Source organism: Sapajus apella, unplaced genomic scaffold (genome assembly GCF_009761245.1).
Source record: "Sapajus apella isolate SASKATOON/1434 unplaced genomic scaffold, GSC_monkey_1.0 scaffold96, whole genome shotgun sequence".
Classification (NCBI taxonomy): domain Eukaryota; kingdom Metazoa; phylum Chordata; class Mammalia; order Primates; family Cebidae; genus Sapajus; species Sapajus apella.
The window spans coordinates 5,082,672-5,099,892 of NW_022437036.1; the positions used below are offsets into that span (position 1 = coordinate 5,082,672).

The following is a 17,221-nucleotide window of genomic DNA, read 5'->3' on the forward strand; positions in this document are numbered from 1 at the left end:
GACAGGGTCTCACTCTGTCACCCAGGCTGGAGTACAGTGGCACAATCAGGACTCACTGCAGCCTCCCAAGTACCTGGGACTACTGATGTGTGCCACCATGTCTGGCTAATTTTTTGTAGACAGAGGGTCCCCCATGTTGTTGAGCCTTGTCTGGAATTCCTGGGCTCAAGCGATTTTCTTGCCTTGGCCTTCCAGAGTGCTGGGATTCCAGGCGAGAGCCACCATGCCAGACCTAAGCTCTGCTTGTTAGTAAACGGTGTGAATGGATCAGCAGCCATTCAAACGTGTGGTGCAAGAGGCAGAGTTCAATTGCCCGCTCACTCTAAAGCACTTGTTTAGAGGAGAAGATCATTACTGCACAACACTCAGTGAGTGTGGTGGACTGGGTTGAAGTTTACCTTTATTTAGCAAACTCTTTCTTCATCCCTAGTATAAATTATTAGGGGAAAGACATGCCTAAGAGGACACACTATTTCTAGGACACATTTATGTATATAATTGGCACGATCACATAAATCATTTCTCTCTAAGCAACTTTGTGGGTATAACTTTACCTATAGACCCTTCAAATCCATTTTTGTGACCCTGGCTGGTCTATCAGGTACTTAGTCAAAGTTGTGAGGATTTACTCAACAGACTTCCGGCAAATGAACACCTGAAAGTTACTCATGCTGCTAAAACTGTTTAAAGTTCCCTACATACTATTTAAAAATGAAAAAATAAAACGAGTAAGTCTCTCTGAAGCTTTCGTTACTTCAGCTTTCAATATGAAAACTCCAAGCACCTCCTCCCCAAAGGGCTGATTGAAGAAGTGTTTCGTTTTGCGTACCTAATACACTGATAAAGTGTGCTCAGTTCCGCCACTAGCTCAGAGGCCCCTTTGTTCTCGTTGCAACATAGATTGTGAACAGTTTCGACAGCTTTCGACGTTGACTTCAGCTCATCTTTATTGATGCTCACTCGCTTGTTCTGAAAACACACACACAAGCTGGTGAGCCTGACTGGGCTATCTGCCTGCTGTCGCGGGGTTCTGGTGTCGGCCACTTCTCCTTGCAAATCGCTTTCCCGATCTCTCCTTAAGTTGGGAGTCAATTTAACTGTCAAACTTTACAGTCACACAGTGTACAGAAATTTAAAAGCAATGAGGCTAGTGTCTGTCTATGTTTTAGGGAAATCAGTTTCATTTCTTTAGTCACATTTCAAATTACAGTTTGCAGAGTATTAGAGAAGTATACACATTTTCTTGAGACGTTTAGCACTTTCTCTATGCCGAAACAGAAGAAAAGACATGCCCGCTACTAGAGAGACCCAAGATTTCTTGCAGCCAAAATTCCCAAATAATATCAAAGCAGAGGAAGACATTTGTCTCCTAAAACAAATTCCACAAATTCCCAGAACTGACAGTACCTTCTTCCAGGTCTCAACCACGCTTGCTGCATAAGCCAAGATGTGGATGTATTTGTGCTTGTGGTCCTGGTTGATCCGAGCCCCTGGTTTAAAGAGTGACTGCATGAACAGGTCCAGGAAGGCTGGCACACGGATCTGAGGAGAAGCACATGCCCAGTTCGGGATGGCAGGCATTGAGGGCACTGCTTGCCCACCTACCCTCCGGGCTCCCTACATGGCAGGGGCCTAACAGGCTCCAGGCAGAGAATGTGACTGAGGAAGGACAAGGACAATGATGGATTTGCATTCACAGCCTTCCAGAGTAACCCGACCAGTTGGCATTGGGGGTTCTTGAGAACAACTTACGAGTTCAACAGGAGGAGGGTCCATGCTCGTGAACATCTTGAACAGGACGGTGATGTCAGCAGGGTTCAGGGCTCCTTTGGACAGCATGGCCCCCAGAGCCTGGCAGGCCCTGGGGTAGGAGGCAGCCGTGCCCAAGGCTAGTGTGATCTGACTGGCATCGTGACCTCTTGATAAGAAAAACCATAGAGCCCGTTACTAACAAGGCAGCTTCTTTTTTCTGTTCTTTTTTATGCATTGAATACTTTGCATTGTTGGGATCTCTGTTTTTCTGTCATCCACGAGTATACTGACTGACAGGAAAACAACATTCACAACCCTGGGAAAGGGATTCAAATACAGCTTGCTGGGGGCACTTTAAATACTTATGAAAACTCTAGTGGTAGGAGAAAATGAAGCTGATATGAGCTCGTTCTGTACTGTGAGATACGGACTACACCGTAACAACCACATTGCTGAGCAACTCTTTCAGGACGGATGTTATTTGTTACTTATGAATCCCAGTGTAAGAAAACCCAGGTCCATAAATCCAGCAAAGTGAAGAATAATCAACTACTTTACAAAGCAGTCCTCAAAGTAGCACTTTAGAAAGCCAGCTCTTCATGTATACCAAAAACAACTCTAACTTCTCCAGCTCTGCTGGATAAAAAGAAGGTTTTTTGTTGTTGTTGTTTCATTTTGGTTTTTTTGAGACAGAGTTTTCCTCTTGTCGCCAGGCTGGAGTGCAATGGCACGATCTCAGCTCACTGCAGCCTCTCCCTCCCAGGTTCAAGCGATTCTCCTGCCTCAGCCTCTCAAGTAACTGGAATTACAGGCATGCACCACCATGCCTGGCTAATTTTCTGGTTTTTTTGTTTGTTTGTTTTTGTTTTTTTTTAAATAGAGACATGGTTTCTCCATGTTCATCAGGCTGGCCTCGAACGCCTGACCTCAGGTGATCTGTCCGCGTTGGCCTCCCAAAGTGCTCGGATTACAGGTGTGAGCCACTGTGCCTGGCCAAGAGGAAGTATATCTATATGTTGAACACAAGGAGCTAGCAGCTTTGGCTGTGGAACAAGGGCCACGGGAAGGGTTTCATGGGGAGCACTAGGGAAGGAGGGGTGAGCAGAAACAGGGCCTCTCACTTCTCCTGAGCAAAGCGCTGCACTTCCTGGGCGATCCTGCGGACAGCGGAGCCCCCCTGCTCCTCTTGGGCCAGCACGGACATCATGGCCTGGGCAAACAGGTACGTGTGCTCCCCATGGCACACCATCTTCTGAAAGATTGCAGGGAGAGAGGGTATGGGGTTCACTATTCTACCACCAACAAGCGGATGAGAGCCAAGCCTCTACTGTGGTCAAGCCTGGGCATTAGCATCCCGGAAGGTGCCCTCAGAAATGGAGATTCTCTAGAGGGAAGGAGCATCTCATGCTTGAAAACCAAGACCCAAAGCAGCTTCCTTCTAATCTGAGGTTCATAAAGAAAGAACTTACAGCGAACTCAGGGAGATTCTTCTCAAGGTTTTCTTCTCCTCCATCTAAAATTGTAGCTAGAGAGGTCCGGAGCACTCTCGAGAACACCTCTAGCTGCTGGCATGCTGTGGACACGCTGGTGATCTCTCCCTGGTACCCTGCATCAGAAATAAGCTAGCACACAAAAACAAGAAGTCAAAGGGGCAGCACGCAGTGGCCTCCACGGGATGCTGGCCTGTCAGTGTCGTGGTGAGGTGGAGTGAGTGTGCGCTGGCCGTGGGGCTCAGGCCTTCACTCCGCCCCCAACTTGCTACCACCTAGGTCTGTGCCTCGGGCTGACCACCTCTCCATCGTTTCTGCGTATGCAAGAGGAAGACCAACCAGGCACGCTTAAAGCTCCTCTCAAAACACCGAACTCTATGTGTCCCTTTTCTTTTTCAATGTTAAGGCTTATGAAAATAAAACAATAAAGGCGTTTATCAAAAAAGCAAATATGAACTGCCAAAGGAAACAGACCAACAACCAAAAATAACCCTCATTCATAAACTTTCCTTTCTTCAACTCTAGAACTCTTCCTACCTTAACAGTAAAGTTCAGCATCAAACAGTCTGGATGGGCTTCAGCCAGTTTGTAAAAAAGGTCCCGCCACGTGGTGTGTGCGATCATCTGTTCCAGCCACGCTGGAGTCTGCCAACAAACACACAAACAATAAGATAGGAGGAGGCCCCACTGTTACTTGAGTGGAGATTCTGTTGTACAAACAATCGCAGGAGATCGGTGCTGATGGACTCCCCATGGGCATCTAGTTCTGGGGGAGGCAGACCCAGAGCTGGCCATGGCCACACAGTCAGTCGAGTGACAGGAAGGTCCCTGGATGCCCACTCAGTTTTCAGAAGATCAGACTCAACACAGGAGGGTACTGAAAATCGCTTCCTAGGAGACACCGAGAACCGCGCAGAGCTGCCTTGCACACACAGGGTGCTCATGCTGCCCCAGCTGTATGCCCTCAGCAAGAAAAAGAGGCTATGCCCTCAGCAAGAAAAAGAGGCCATTTAAATGGCACAGGCGGTCTGGCCCATCACCACATGGAGTAGCCAGAAAAACATTCTCTCAGCTCTCCTGTGTGATGGATGGCCTCAAGGGCTATGCTCCGAACCTGCCATCCTGTTTGTGCCATGGCCAGCTCCCCAAGGCTGCTCCCAGCCACAGACAGAATGCAGCAGGGCCTCAAAAGCAGGCCTGTCCAGGAGATGTGGGCTCCCAGAGTGGGCGCCTGTGGCTTGAAGACTCCCTACTGATATGGCTGGAACTTTCTGGAAACTGCATGCAGCCTAACACTCTTCTTACCAACCCTCATTCCTTCTTTTGCCCTCAAGGGTCAGACCTGCATCACAGCTCCCCCAGCCCTACCCCATCTTCCCTCAGTCACTACCCCATAATCTCCTGCAGGCCTAGCCCTGTCTTGGCATCTGCTTCTTAGCGGAACCAAACAAATCCACCACACAACTCCAAGGGCTATGCCCTGGAGTCAGCCTGAGAAGGGCACTGGTGGGAACGGGCTGTTCCTTCTCTTGATCTCAGCACCTGTATGCCTCTCATGTGCAAGCATGTCATGACCCTGGGTACAAAGGACAATTCTGACTAGATGGGACTTCTGTCTCACACTGATTTTAGTACCCAACTCTGCCATTACTTACATGATATGCCATACTCCGGTGTACACCGGGAATCTGCAAAAGACCCTAAGGCCTAGTACTGGACAAAGAAAAATAATTTCTCACCTCTCCTTCTTCAGTAAAAATAGAATCTGCTTTGCGGGGGTCAAAATGTTTGATCAGCAAACTCTTCAAGTGATTTTCCACAGTTTCCTGAACCTGCACTGGCTCAACACCTGAAAGAGAATGAAATCAACTAGACAATAGCAAGCTCTCAATTCACTGTGTGACTTAGAAAGCCAACGGTCAAAAGTCTCTATGTAAATCAAATACCATAGAATTGCTTCCGATCACTTATGAACATAAGATTTTGGAACTCTTTAAAAAAGTTATTAATGATATTCAATGATAGGACCTAAAATGCAGCACAGAACAAAATACACAAGGCTGGTCCACCCTTGACATCATGGAAAGGACAGAACAGTCTGTACAGCCTCGCTAAGGATAAAAACAAATGGCCCCAGCAGACAGGTAGGAGGATGGAAAAACATCCCTTCGCAGTCAAAAGGGAGCAGATGCCAGCCAGGAAAGACACACTTTATCTAATCACCAGGACAGCAGTGCGTCCATGAGGTTCCAGACAGCATGTACTTCGGTGATGTCATCTGCACCCGGCTCTGTGGATTTACAGTAAGGCTCTACTTTGATCATATTAGCTAAAAGCCATAATCATAGCCAGTCCTAAATTATCCATCATTTACTACTTGCTGTAATAGATGTCTTGAAAATGACATACTGAACATACACTGTATAATCCTATAATTCTACAACATGGTAGGGAAAACAGCTCAATGAGAATCACGTTCACAGCCTACCAGTAAACCTCAATTATTGAATCAAAGATAAGAGGCAAGTAGATAAAAATGAGTAAGATAAAGAGAAAGATGAATAAGAAGTTCCGCTCTTTCTTACACAAGTCTCAGAAACCAGGAAAACAAAGAAGGTAACGTATCAGTGTTATAAGCACACAAAGGTCTACTTTTAAAAAGGTGGGGGTGACTAGGCAGGACAGGGGCCACCCACAAAGCACCTGTTTGAATGAGCCACTCAGCCAGCAGGTTCACAGTCTGGGCCACAGCGGTGTAGTTTTCAGATAAGAGCTGGATAACATTCTCTGGAGACCCTCCTGCCTGAAAATACCTAGGGAAAGGAACAAAGTGGCAATTACACCACAATGAATGGAAGTGAGCCTGGGATGGACAACAGGAAGGTAAGGAAGAAGGAAGAGAATGAGGTTTCAACATTCTTAAAGCATCAAGGGGGCTGGGTGTGGTGGTGCACACGTGTAATCCCAGCACTTTGGGAGGCCAAGGTGGGAGAATCACTTGAGCCTATGAGTTCGAGACCAGCCTGGATGACATAAGAAGCTCTATTCAAAAAAATAAAAAATAAAAAAAGCCAGGCATGATGGCACACGCCTGTGGTGGCCACCTCAAGAGGCTGAGGTGGGAGAACTGCTTGATTTCGGGAGGTTGAAGCTGCAGTGAGTGGTGATGGTGCCACTGGAACAGAGCAAGACTCTATCTCTAAAGAAAACCAAAGTGGCAGAGGGGACCGCCCTCGAAGGCTTTAGTTCCAGTTCACAAAACTCTTGCTTTACGTAGCACCTTCTGATTGTATCACAAAACTTTCTCCAAATTATCCCCAGCCTCCTCTCAATACAAACACCTTTCTCACATACCTCTTCAGCGTGTTAAAGATGGAGGGTTCCATGATATAATCCCGGGTGGAAAACTTATGCAGGCATTCTTGCTGAACCTCTGCATCATCCTCTCCTTCTCCAGAATCATCCTCCTGCTGTTGGAAAATGCCAGGAGCCAGGATATTTTTTCATTAATATAAATATCCTAATCTCACCTTAAATCTGTAGAAGCCTGACCATTTTGAAGGTATTCTACACACATGATTTCGTTTGACTTTCATGACAGTTTCATGAAATGGGCCGGACAGATAGTGAGTGGCTAAGAAAATGGGATCCAGGATCACAGTGAGTGGGTGTGTACAACTCCTCCCTGGCAAACTGTGTTCCATGGTCACACAGTTACCCAACCTCTCTGAGCGTTCGTTTCCTCCTCTGTTAAGTGAAGATGATAACGCCTATTCCCACTTGGCTGCTGTGAGGATTCCACGAGCTAATTTTTGGAAGAGCCCAGCATAATCCCTGACATTTAGTAACAGAACAACAGATAGTAAACTATTATCATTGTTGTTTTCACTCTTATTTCATACATGTCATTTAAGACTAACAACCTGATTCCTGAAAGCGTGAGCCATCACTTACCATTAGGAAGTAAAGATCACTAACTCGCCTGGCATCGGCACTCCCAGCTAGACTCCAGTCCCAATTCTATGTGGAAGTAACCTCAGGCCTGTCACTCAATCTAAGGGCAAAGCAGGCGTCTTCACCTGCTGACGACCATGGAGGATGGAATGAGTGATCCCAAACCCTGCCCAAACTTTAGCACTGCCACCCTAACTAACAAGCAGATGCTGTTTGATTTATATTAATGAAAATCAGTCTACACTGTGCTCATCAACCAAGGAACCTAAGAAAATATAAGACAAGGCTTTTTCCATCAAAGAAGTTCACAAACTAACAAGAGAAACAGACCTCCATGCAACATACTCTGATATAATGGGGAAGAACTGGACCAGGGGTCAGCAAATTCGGGTCATGACACAGCCAAACCCAGCCCTCTCCTATTTTTGCAAATAGTTTTATGGAACACAACCACACCCACTCTTTTACAGATTGTCTATGATCGCTTCCCCCCCATAAGGGCAGAGTTGAGTAGTTAAGACAGAGACATGTACAGCCTAAATTATTTGCTCTCTGGCCTTTTTCAGAAAAGTATGCTCACTCCTGATCTGGACTAAGATCCTAAAAGCAGTACTTTGGGAGCACACAGAACCCAACGATTTCCCAGTAGAGACCAAAGAGTCTTTTCTCAGACCAGATTTATGTGGAGAACGCTGAGCCCCTAAGGGTGTGACACAGACTGGACTTCACCCCAGCCTCATTCCCATGTGTCTGTCCTCTTGGGCTTCCACCCTGGGTTCTCACCCACCTCTTCCGCCACCATCTACCTGCTCATAAATCTAGAATTAGCCTGGATCTCTCACCATCTCTCCTCCCTTGAGCTCCAGACTCAGGTATCCAACATCCCATTCTCATTTCCATTCAGATATCTCACAAGTATCCAGACTCCACACGTCCAAAACTGACATCTTTTCCCTGGAAACAGATCTTCTTCCTACAACCTATATTTTAGTAAAGGATTCCACTATCTATTTACCTGTTACCCCCAAACCTGAAAATCATCCTCAGCTTCTCTCCCTCACCCCACCCCCACATCCTGTCACAAAGACCTGTCAATTCCATCTCCCCTCTGTCTATCCAAGGTGGTCCTTCTTTCCACATTTGCCTCTGCTCTTCCTTACTTTTTGCATGCTTGCAGTGGCAACATTCCCCTAAAGTCTCAGTCTCATTCCTTCCTTTCAGTCATCTTTCACACTGAAGCCACAGTGATCTCTGTAAGCCACAAAACTGACGTCTCTCTCCTCCTTAAAGATTCCCATCTCCTTCAGGAAAAAACACCCAAGCTCTAGCACAACTGTGCCCTTCCCACCTGCTCCCCTGTCTGTTCTGACTCCTCGCCACTTCCCATTTACAATCTGCAGCCAGACTAATCTATTTGCATTTCTGTAGCTCTTAGTTTCTGTCATCCAGACTGAACATCACAGTGGCCTCCTTTTACACATCTTCCTGCCTTCCACTATGTATGGAACATGGCATCAAGTGAACAGAATTTGAGTCACCAACTATCTTTCAAAATCCAGTTCTTGCCACCCTCCTAACACCTTTCCTAACTATCTGTCCCTTGTCCAAGTGGAGTCACAGAATAAAAATGAAATGAACATCTGGTCCACCCTCCTCATCAATGAGAGCCCACTGGTGTCAATGGGATAAATTAGGATCATGATCAAAATTCCCCAAACATGGGGCCGGGCATGGTGGCTCATGCCTGTAATCCCAGCACTTTGGGAGGCTGAGGCAGGCGGATCGTGAGGTCAGAAATTCAAGACCAGCCTGGCCAATATGGTGAAACCCCGTCTCTACTAAAAACTACAAAAATTAGCCAGGCATGGTGGTGCGAGCCTGTAGTCCCAGCTACTAGGGAGGCTAAGGCAGGAGAATCGCTGGAACCTGGGAGATGGAGTTGCAGTGAGCTGAGATTGAGCCATTGTACTCTAGCCTGGGCAAGAGCAAGACTCCGTCTCAAAAAAAAAAAAAAAAATTTCCCAGACAGGAGACTCCCCAATCTTCCATCAGCAGGGTCTAGGCCTGACTGCATAAGCTTGGGCAAGTAACTCATGTGCTCAGTCTATAAAGTGAAGGCACTGATTAGACGGCCCTTACGTGCCCTAGTTCTAACACTTTTTGACTCAGCGGCTCAAGGTGAGGCTGGGCGTGGTGGCTCAAGCCTATAATCCCAGCACTTCAGGAGGCTGAGGCGGGCAAACTACTTGAGGCCAGGAGTTTGAGACCAGCCTGGCCAAAATGGTGAAAGCCCATCTCTACTAAAAATACAAAAATTAGCCTGTAATCCCAGCTACTCGGAAAATCACTTGAACCTGGGAGGCAGAGGTTTCAGTAAGCCAAGATGACACCACCACTGCACTCCAGCCTGGGCAACAGAGTGAGACTCTGTCTGAAAAAAAAAAAAAAAAAAGAAAAAAAGAGAGAGAGAAAACGGCTCAGTGTGGTGGCTCACACCTGTAATCCTAGCACTTTGGAGACCAAGGCAGGCAGATCACCTGAGGTTAGGAGATCAAGATCAGCCTGGCCAACAAGGTGAAACCCCGTCCCTACTAAAATACAGAAATTAGTTGGACATGATGGTGGGTGCCTGTAATCCCAGCTTCTAGGGAGGCTGAGACCAGGGAATGCTTGAACCCAGTAGACAGTGGCTGCAGTGAGCCGTGATCGTGCCACTGCACTCCGGCCTGGGCAGCCAAGTGAGGCTCTGTCTCAAAAAAAAAAAAAAGAAAGAAAGAAGTCTCAAGGTGATATACAAGATGCCCCAAACACCAACCCACCACTAAGCTAATTCACACCCTCTCATCTGGACCACTTTGGTGGTCAGCAATTTGATGAAGCCGCAATAGAGGCAAATGACGTGGGTTTGGGTCCCCTCTCCTTCATTAGTTTCATGACTTTGGGAAGGTTCTTAAGTCTTTCCATCTCACTTTCTTCACTTACCAGACAAGCAGAGTAACACACCCAACTCAAAATCTTGAGTGTGGAAGGCGATGATGCATGAAGCACATGGCCCAGGCTCTCAGCCACATCTCACTCTGTCCACTCCACCCTAAGCCTCCAACGCTGTGAAATGATCCAACATGCAAATCTACTCTTATCACCCCCGCCCCAAACTCCTGAACAAGCCATTCAGCTGCTTTTCAAGGATCTTCAGAACCTGCTCCCTACTGACCTCCTGCCACTGCTTCCACCAGGCAGCTAACCTCATAGGCCTTCTTTCAGTTCCAGAAACACATCACCTGTCTTGTTATTTCATACCACAGCTCCAAAGCAGTCATCACACCACCATCCATGTTCATCGAAGTAAGCCCACTGCATCCTTCATTCCCTCAAAATACCAGTTCAAAATGCACCAAATATCCCCATTGTTGATTCTTGTTAAAAATGCAAGTTCCTGGGCCAGGCGCATGGGTCACGCCTATAATCCCAGCACTTTGGGAGGCTGAGGTGGGGGGATCACCTGAGATCCGGAGTTCGAGGCCAGCCTGGCCAACATGGTGAAACCCCCTCTCCACTCAAAATTTTAAAAATTAGCTGATTGTGGTGGCTGGCGCCTGTAATCCCAACTACTCGGGAGGCTGAGGGAGAGAAATCGCTGGAACCCGGGAGGCAAAGGTTGCAGTGAGCCGCGACTGCTCCATGACACTCCAGCCTGGGCAACAAGAGTGAAACTCCGCCTCAAAAAAAAAAAAAAAAAAAAAGAAAAAATGCAAGTTCCCAGGCTCCTGTGCAGGGCAGCCTCCAGGGGCGGGACCTGAGAAGCTGCATTTCAATCATGCGCCGCAGGTGGGTTTTAAGATTAGAAAAAGGTGGGGACAAACCAGCCAGACTAGAACTGCCTTCCCTGGCTCTGCAGGCCCTGTCCTAAGGGGAGACTAGAGTGATCCCTCCTGGGCTTCCACTCCAAACCCTGGAAGGTCAGGGCCAGAAGATCCTTCTCATTATTTTGCCCAAAGACAGATGAAATCGGCCAGAGGTGCTGAAGAGTACAGTTTACAAAACAGTGAAACACATGTAGAAATGCCCAAAGTTCTACTTTTTCCCCACGATGCTGGTGTGAAGTTTTCCATTTTATTTTTGTTTAAAACTGTCTGGGCTCTGAGCCCAACCCTCCACCTTAGTATTGGTGTCCCGCCCGCCGTGGGGGTCGCAGGACCGGCGCCGGGCCTGGCCGGAACGAGGGGTCACTGGGGCCTTCGGGCTGCCCCGCTCCAGAGCCACCGCCGCCTCGTCCCCGCCCCACAGTCCTACAGGCGAAGACACCGGGGCCCGTCGGCCGCGCTGCGGACCCCGGGCTGGCGGGGGCGGGGCGGGCTGTGTAGAACCACACGGTGACCGCGCAGGCCGTGCACGCGCAAACACCCCGCACGCCCCCGGCCTCGCGCCGCGCGGGCTTGCCGGGAGGGGAGCCGGCCCGCCGTCGGCGGAGAAGAACGATCCTCGCTGGGGAGCGCCCGATGCCCCGCCTTACCTGGCCGCCGTCAGCCTCGTCGCCCGACTCGGCCGCGCTCCCGAAGTAGTCTTCGTCCATGATGGCTCCCGGCGCGGCCCCAGCCATACTCTCCCGCGAGCGAGCGTGGCGCATGCGCGAGGCGGGGACGGGCGAGGGGGCGCACGCTCGGCCCCGCGGCCCCGCCCCCCGCGGCCGCGCGCGCGGCCCGGGAGGAAGGCGGGGCCTGGGGGAAGGGGCGGGGCCTGGAGGAGGGGCAGAGCCGCGGGCTCCCCGCTAGGAACAAAGGGGACCGGGCGAAAGGAACGCCCCCCAGTCGATTTCTGAGCGCTGCTAGGGTGGGCCAGGGGCCCATGCAGAGAGGTTTCCTACCGGACTCGTGCACAGTCTCACCCCTGCTGCACCAGCCCTGCCAGCGCCAGTTTCCTCATCGGACAGCTGGGAACAAATCCTCTGGGGAGTGTCTGGGACCCACGAAAGTGTTTTAATTTCTTTTATTTTTGGTAAAAAGTACTAAACGCGGCAGGGCGTGGGGGCTCACGCCTGTAATCCCAGCCCTTTGGGAGGCCCCGGAGGGCGGATCACTTGAGATCAGGAGTTCGAGACCAGCCTGGCCAACATGGTGAAACCCCGTCTATACTCAAAATACAAAAATTAGCCAGGCGTGGTGACGGGCGTCTGTAATCCCAGCTACTCGGGAGACTGAGGCAGGAGAATCGCTTGAACCCGAGAGGCGGAGGTTGCAGTGAGCCAAGATCGCACCGCTGTACTCCAGCCTGGGCAACAGAGTGAAACTGTGTCTCAAAAAAAAAAAAAGAAAAAAAGAGAGAGAGAGAAAAGAAAAGAGAAAGTACTAAATGCAGTGGAAAGTAACATTTTAAATTTTTTTTAATGGAGGAAAGGCCCACAAAGCAAAAGTGTCCAGAGCCCACAAAAATCTCTGAAGAAAGGACCTCTCTGGTAGTTGCCAAAGGGAGCAGGTGACGCTGTTGTGAAGCCCGCAGGACGATTCCCGTGTGAAGTAGGGAGTAAGAACATGACAGCCTCCTGATAATCACGAAAAGGTTTTTGCTGGCTGTTGGGTGTGCGTGTTTTTTTAATTTTAAATTTGGTACATGTGCAGGTTTGTTACATTGGTATGTTGCGTAATGCTTCTAATAATCCCTTCGCCAAAGTAGTGAACATGGTACCAGATAGGCAGTTTTTCAACCTTTACCCGCACCCCCCACCCCTCACCCCCACCCCATCGCCCACACTTTCTGCCTTTTGGAATCCCCTGGGTCTGTTGTTCCCATCTTTGTGTCCAAATCGTGGAAAATTTTAAGCAGAGTGATTAACGCCATCAGATCTGGATACTTTAAAAGGTAATCCCCATGGCTGACCGCTGTGGCTCACACCTGTAATCCCAGCACTCTGGGAGGCTGAGGTGGGAGGATTGCCTGAGGCAAGAGTTTGAAACCAACCTGGGCAACATAGAGAGACATCCCCATCCCCTCAGCCAGGTATGGTGATGCATGCCTGCAGTCCTAGCAGCTCGGGAGGCTGAGGCAGGAAGATTGGTTCAGCCCAAGAGCTTGAGGTTACAGTAAGCGATGGTCGTGCCATTTCAGCCTGTGTGACAAAGTAAGACCCTGTCTATAAACAAAAAAAAGAAAGGTAATGCCCATGTCAGTAAGGAAAGGGTATTAAAGAGCTCCAGAATATTGATAATAGTGAGCATTTATGGTGGGCTTATCAGGGAATATGTTTATTCAACAAATGTTTATTGAATGTCCCCTAAGTGCTGGACTCTGTGCTGCTCCTTGGAGCTCAGTGGTGAACAAATTGGACCTGATCCTTGCCCTGGTAGAGCCTGCATTCTACTCATTCTACTGAAGGAGCTGAAAGGGGGGCCAGGGGGAAGCAAATAAAATAAGGACAGAGGTGACCAGTGCTAGTCTTCTGTGATAATAGGAGAGACCCTTCTTGGGGAGATCAGAGATGGCCGCTGAGAAACTTACATTTGAACTGAGAGTCATGTGATGAAAGGGCCAAGCAAGCTAAGACTCAGGCGAGAGCATTTCCAGAGAGCAGAACTGCCAGGGCAAAGGCCAGCCATGTGTTCTTGGAACAGAGAGGCTGCTGAGACTGGCACTGGGCAGGCCAAAGAGAAAGGTAGATGAGGTAGGCAGGGCAGACAGGGCCAGATCTCAGGAGGGAGTTAGGTCTGTGTTAACTGAGGGCCATCTTTAAGGATTGAATGTAATAAGGTATGCCAAGCACTGAGCAGAGAGCTTGCACATGGTAGGTGCTCAGCCAATATCCCATGCATCATTATGAGGAGGATGAAACGTTTGGATTTTTTTGTTTGTTTGCTTGCTTGCTCTGAGCATGTGAAGGGACACATCTGAGTTTTCAAAGCCATATCTCCTAGCTGAGGAGACCCTACGGAAGGGAGTGAGAAGGGGAGATGGTAAATTAAGAGGTATGAACAGGAGGCTGAGGAGCAGCTGCAGCTAGCTACTGTGAAGTTGGAGTCAAGTCCAGAGGATAAAACAGCCTTGCAAGTGGGAGTTGGGGGCAAGGAGCAGGGGCAGGAAAGATGCTGCTGTAACTCCCAGCTTGTGTGCCTGCAGATGACCCACGGCTGAAACAGGGAACCCAAGAGGAGGGCAGGTTTCTGCAAGGGATGATAATGAGTTCAGATTGGGTGTGCTGAATTAGAGGTGCCAACAGGACACCCATGTGGAGATGTCTTGCAGGTGGTTGGAGGTGGAAGTCTGCAGCTCCGATTCAATGGATCAAGCTCTAGCTTCTATTCAGAAGATTAAAGTGTATTAAGTTAATGAGTACCCCTGCTGTTGGCTTGTTTCAGGGTTCATTTTCACTTGCTTTCTCAAAATGTTGGAAAGAATAGATGGCTGTTAAACTCCTACTACCTCTCCTCTTAGATTTTTTAAAAAATAGTGCCTGAATTGAAAGCAGACAAATTAATGTATGTATAACTAATTGTGCCTACAGAATTGGGGATTATTTAAGTCACTTCTCCTTCAACTGAAAGCTTGGGTAATCCATTTAATAATAAATGGATTAACAAGCAACTTGTAATGAAAGCATTACATTCGGTCTATAAGTTGCAATGATTTGAAAGTAATTGGGTCTACAAGCCTTGCCTCCTGAGATATTGTGAATCTGTTTTTTTTTTTTTTTTTCAGTCTTTTCTAGATTGTCCAAATTAGCTTGCATTGCTTAAAATAAATACTCCTAAAGTCATTTAATATATTTTCCTGTTTAAGAATTCTCAGCCGGGTGCAGTGGCTCACGCCTATAATCCCAGCACTTTGGGAGGCTGAGGCGGGTGGATCACTTGAGGTCAGGAGTTCAAGACTAGCCTAGCCAACATGGTGAAATCCCATCTCTACTAAAAATACAAAAATTAGCTGGGTGTGGTGGTGAGCATCTGTAGTCCCAGCTACTTGGGAGGCTGAGGCAGGAGAAATGCTTGAACTCGGGAGGCAGAGGTTGCAGTGAAGCAATCACACCACTGCATTCCAGCCTGGGCGACACAGCAAAACTCTCTCAAAAAAAAAAAAAAAAAAAAAAAAAAGACGAAGAATTATTCTGATGGAGAATTTTTATGAAAATTCAAAGTTGGTTTCACTGAATTCATTGAAGAAATACTTACTGAGTACCTACAAGGTATCACGTGCTGGGGTATAGCTGAATCAGAGACACAGTTCATCTGGTGCTAACAGCAGAAAAAGAGAAAAGAGAAACTGTCTCCAACGATCTAAAAACAAATGCTGTAAGGTTCCAGGCGGGGGTCTGGGGAGCGCAGCAGCAATGGCCAGCCACCTCGTGCTCAACAACAGCGCCAAGATGCCCATCCTCGGGCTGGGCACCTGGAAGTCCCCTTCAGGCCAGGTGACTGAGGCTGTGAAGGTGGCCATCGATGTTGGGTACCGCCACATCGACTGTGCCCACGTGTACCACATTGAGAATGAGGTGGGGGTAGCCATTCAGGAGAAGCTCAGGGAGCAGGTGGTGAAGCGTGAGGAGCTCTTCATCATCAGCAAGCTGTGGTGCACATACCATGAGAAGGGCCTGGTGAAAGGAGCCTGCCTGAAGACGCTCAGAGACCTGAAGCTGGACTGCCTGGACTTCTAACTTATTCACTGGCCAACTGGCTTTAAGCCTGAGAAGGAATTTTTCCCACTGGATGAGTCAGGCAACGTGATTCCCAGTGACACCAACATTCTGGACATGTGGGCGGCCATGGAAGAGCTGGTGGATGAAGGGCTGGTGGATGAAGGGCTGGTGGATGAAGGGCTGGTGGATGAAGGGCTGGTGGATGAAGAGCTGGTGGATGAAGGGCTGGTGGATGAAGGGCTGGTGAAAGCTATTGGCATCTCCAACTTCAACCATCTCCAGGTGGAGAGGATCTTAAACAAACCTGGCTTAAAGTATAAGCCTGCAGTTAACCAGATTGAATGCCACCCGTACCTCACTCAGGAGAAGTTAATCCAGTACTGCCCCTCCAAAGGCAACATGGTGACCACCTACAGCCCCCTCGGCTCTCCCGACAGGCCCTGCGCCAAGCCTGAGGCCCCTTCCCTCCTGGTGGATCTCAGGATCAAGGCGATCGCAGACAAGCACAATAAAACTACAGCCCAGGTGCTGATCGAGTTCCCCATGCAGAGGAACTTGGTGGTGATCCCCAAGTCTGTGACACCAGAACGCATTGCTGAGAGCTTTAAGGTCTTTGACTTTGAACTGAGCAGCCAGGATATGACCACCTTACTTGGCTACAACAGGAACTGGAGAGTCTGTGCCTTGGTGAGCTGTACCTCCCACAAGGATTACCCCTTCCATGAAGAGTTTTGAAGGTATGGATGCCTGCTCATCCCTAAGTGACCTATACCTCTGTTTCCTGCCTCATTTTTTTCCTTGCAAATGTAGTATAGCCTGTGTCATTCAGCAGCGGGACAGCAACTTATAGAGTGACCAGTGAGAGCATGTCTGGCTTGATGTAGGATCTGACGAGGCCTGTCAGTAGAGTAGAAGTCTCTTCTAGTTTGCTTTGCCCTTCTTTTTGCCCCACTGGCGAAAGTACAACCTGAATACCCTTTTCTGACCAAAGAGAAGCCAAATCTGCCAGGTCAAAATGGTGCCACTAACAACTGAGTTTTGACCGCTTGGAACCGTAACCCTCTCAGCAAGACTCCTCTTTGCCTCAAATAAAAAGTGCTTTTGTGAGTTTGGAAAAAAAAAAAAATGCAATGACTTCTGAAGGAGGTCAAGGAAGTCCTTTACAGGGAAAGTACGTTTACATTTTTTAAAATTATTATTAGAAACGGGGTCTCGCTATGTTGCCCAGGCTGGAGTGCAGTGGTTATTCACAGGCGCCATCCCACTACTGATCAGCACAGGAGTTTTGACCTGCTCCGTTTCTGACCTGGGCCGGTTCACCCCTCCGTAGGCAATCTGGTGGTCCCCTGGGACCATATTGATGCCAAACTTAGTGCGGACACCCAACGGCACAGCGCACTACAGT

The 17,221-nt window shown here is 48.6% G+C and overlaps 1 protein-coding gene and 1 pseudogene across 4 annotated transcripts in view; one reads left to right on the forward strand and one right to left on the reverse strand.

The window, feature by feature from the left end:
- NELFCD (negative elongation factor complex member C/D) overlaps positions 1 to 11,867 on the reverse strand; it is a 14,334-nt gene extending 2,467 nt beyond the window's left edge. For 2 of the 3 annotated variants that reach the window (XM_032257149.1, XM_032257148.1), the window contains exons 1-10: positions 11,710 to 11,867; positions 6,597 to 6,712; positions 5,946 to 6,055; positions 4,982 to 5,091; positions 3,780 to 3,887; positions 3,222 to 3,374; positions 2,874 to 3,004; positions 1,753 to 1,918; positions 1,408 to 1,542; positions 830 to 969 (exon numbers count right to left, since the gene is read on the reverse strand). In XM_032257149.1, coding sequence (XP_032113040.1) covers positions 830 to 969; positions 1,408 to 1,542; positions 1,753 to 1,918; positions 2,874 to 3,004; positions 3,222 to 3,374; positions 3,780 to 3,887; positions 4,982 to 5,091; positions 5,946 to 6,055; positions 6,597 to 6,712; positions 11,710 to 11,823 — 1,283 coding nt within the window. In that variant the 5' untranslated portion in view covers positions 11,824 to 11,867. The remainder of the gene's footprint in view (positions 1 to 829; positions 970 to 1,407; positions 1,543 to 1,752; positions 1,919 to 2,873; positions 3,005 to 3,221; positions 3,375 to 3,779; positions 3,888 to 4,981; positions 5,092 to 5,945; positions 6,056 to 6,596; positions 6,713 to 11,709) is intronic. The other variant, XM_032257150.1, reaches the window with a different exon arrangement.
- Positions 11,868 to 15,453: 3,586 nt separating this feature from the next.
- LOC116535784 lies at positions 15,454 to 16,923 on the forward strand (annotated as a pseudogene). Its single transcript, XR_004262351.1, has 2 exons — positions 15,454 to 15,954; positions 16,045 to 16,923. The product of XR_004262351.1 is annotated as an aldo-keto reductase family 1 member B1-like (transcript).
- The last annotated feature ends 298 nt before the right edge of the window (positions 16,924 to 17,221 follow it).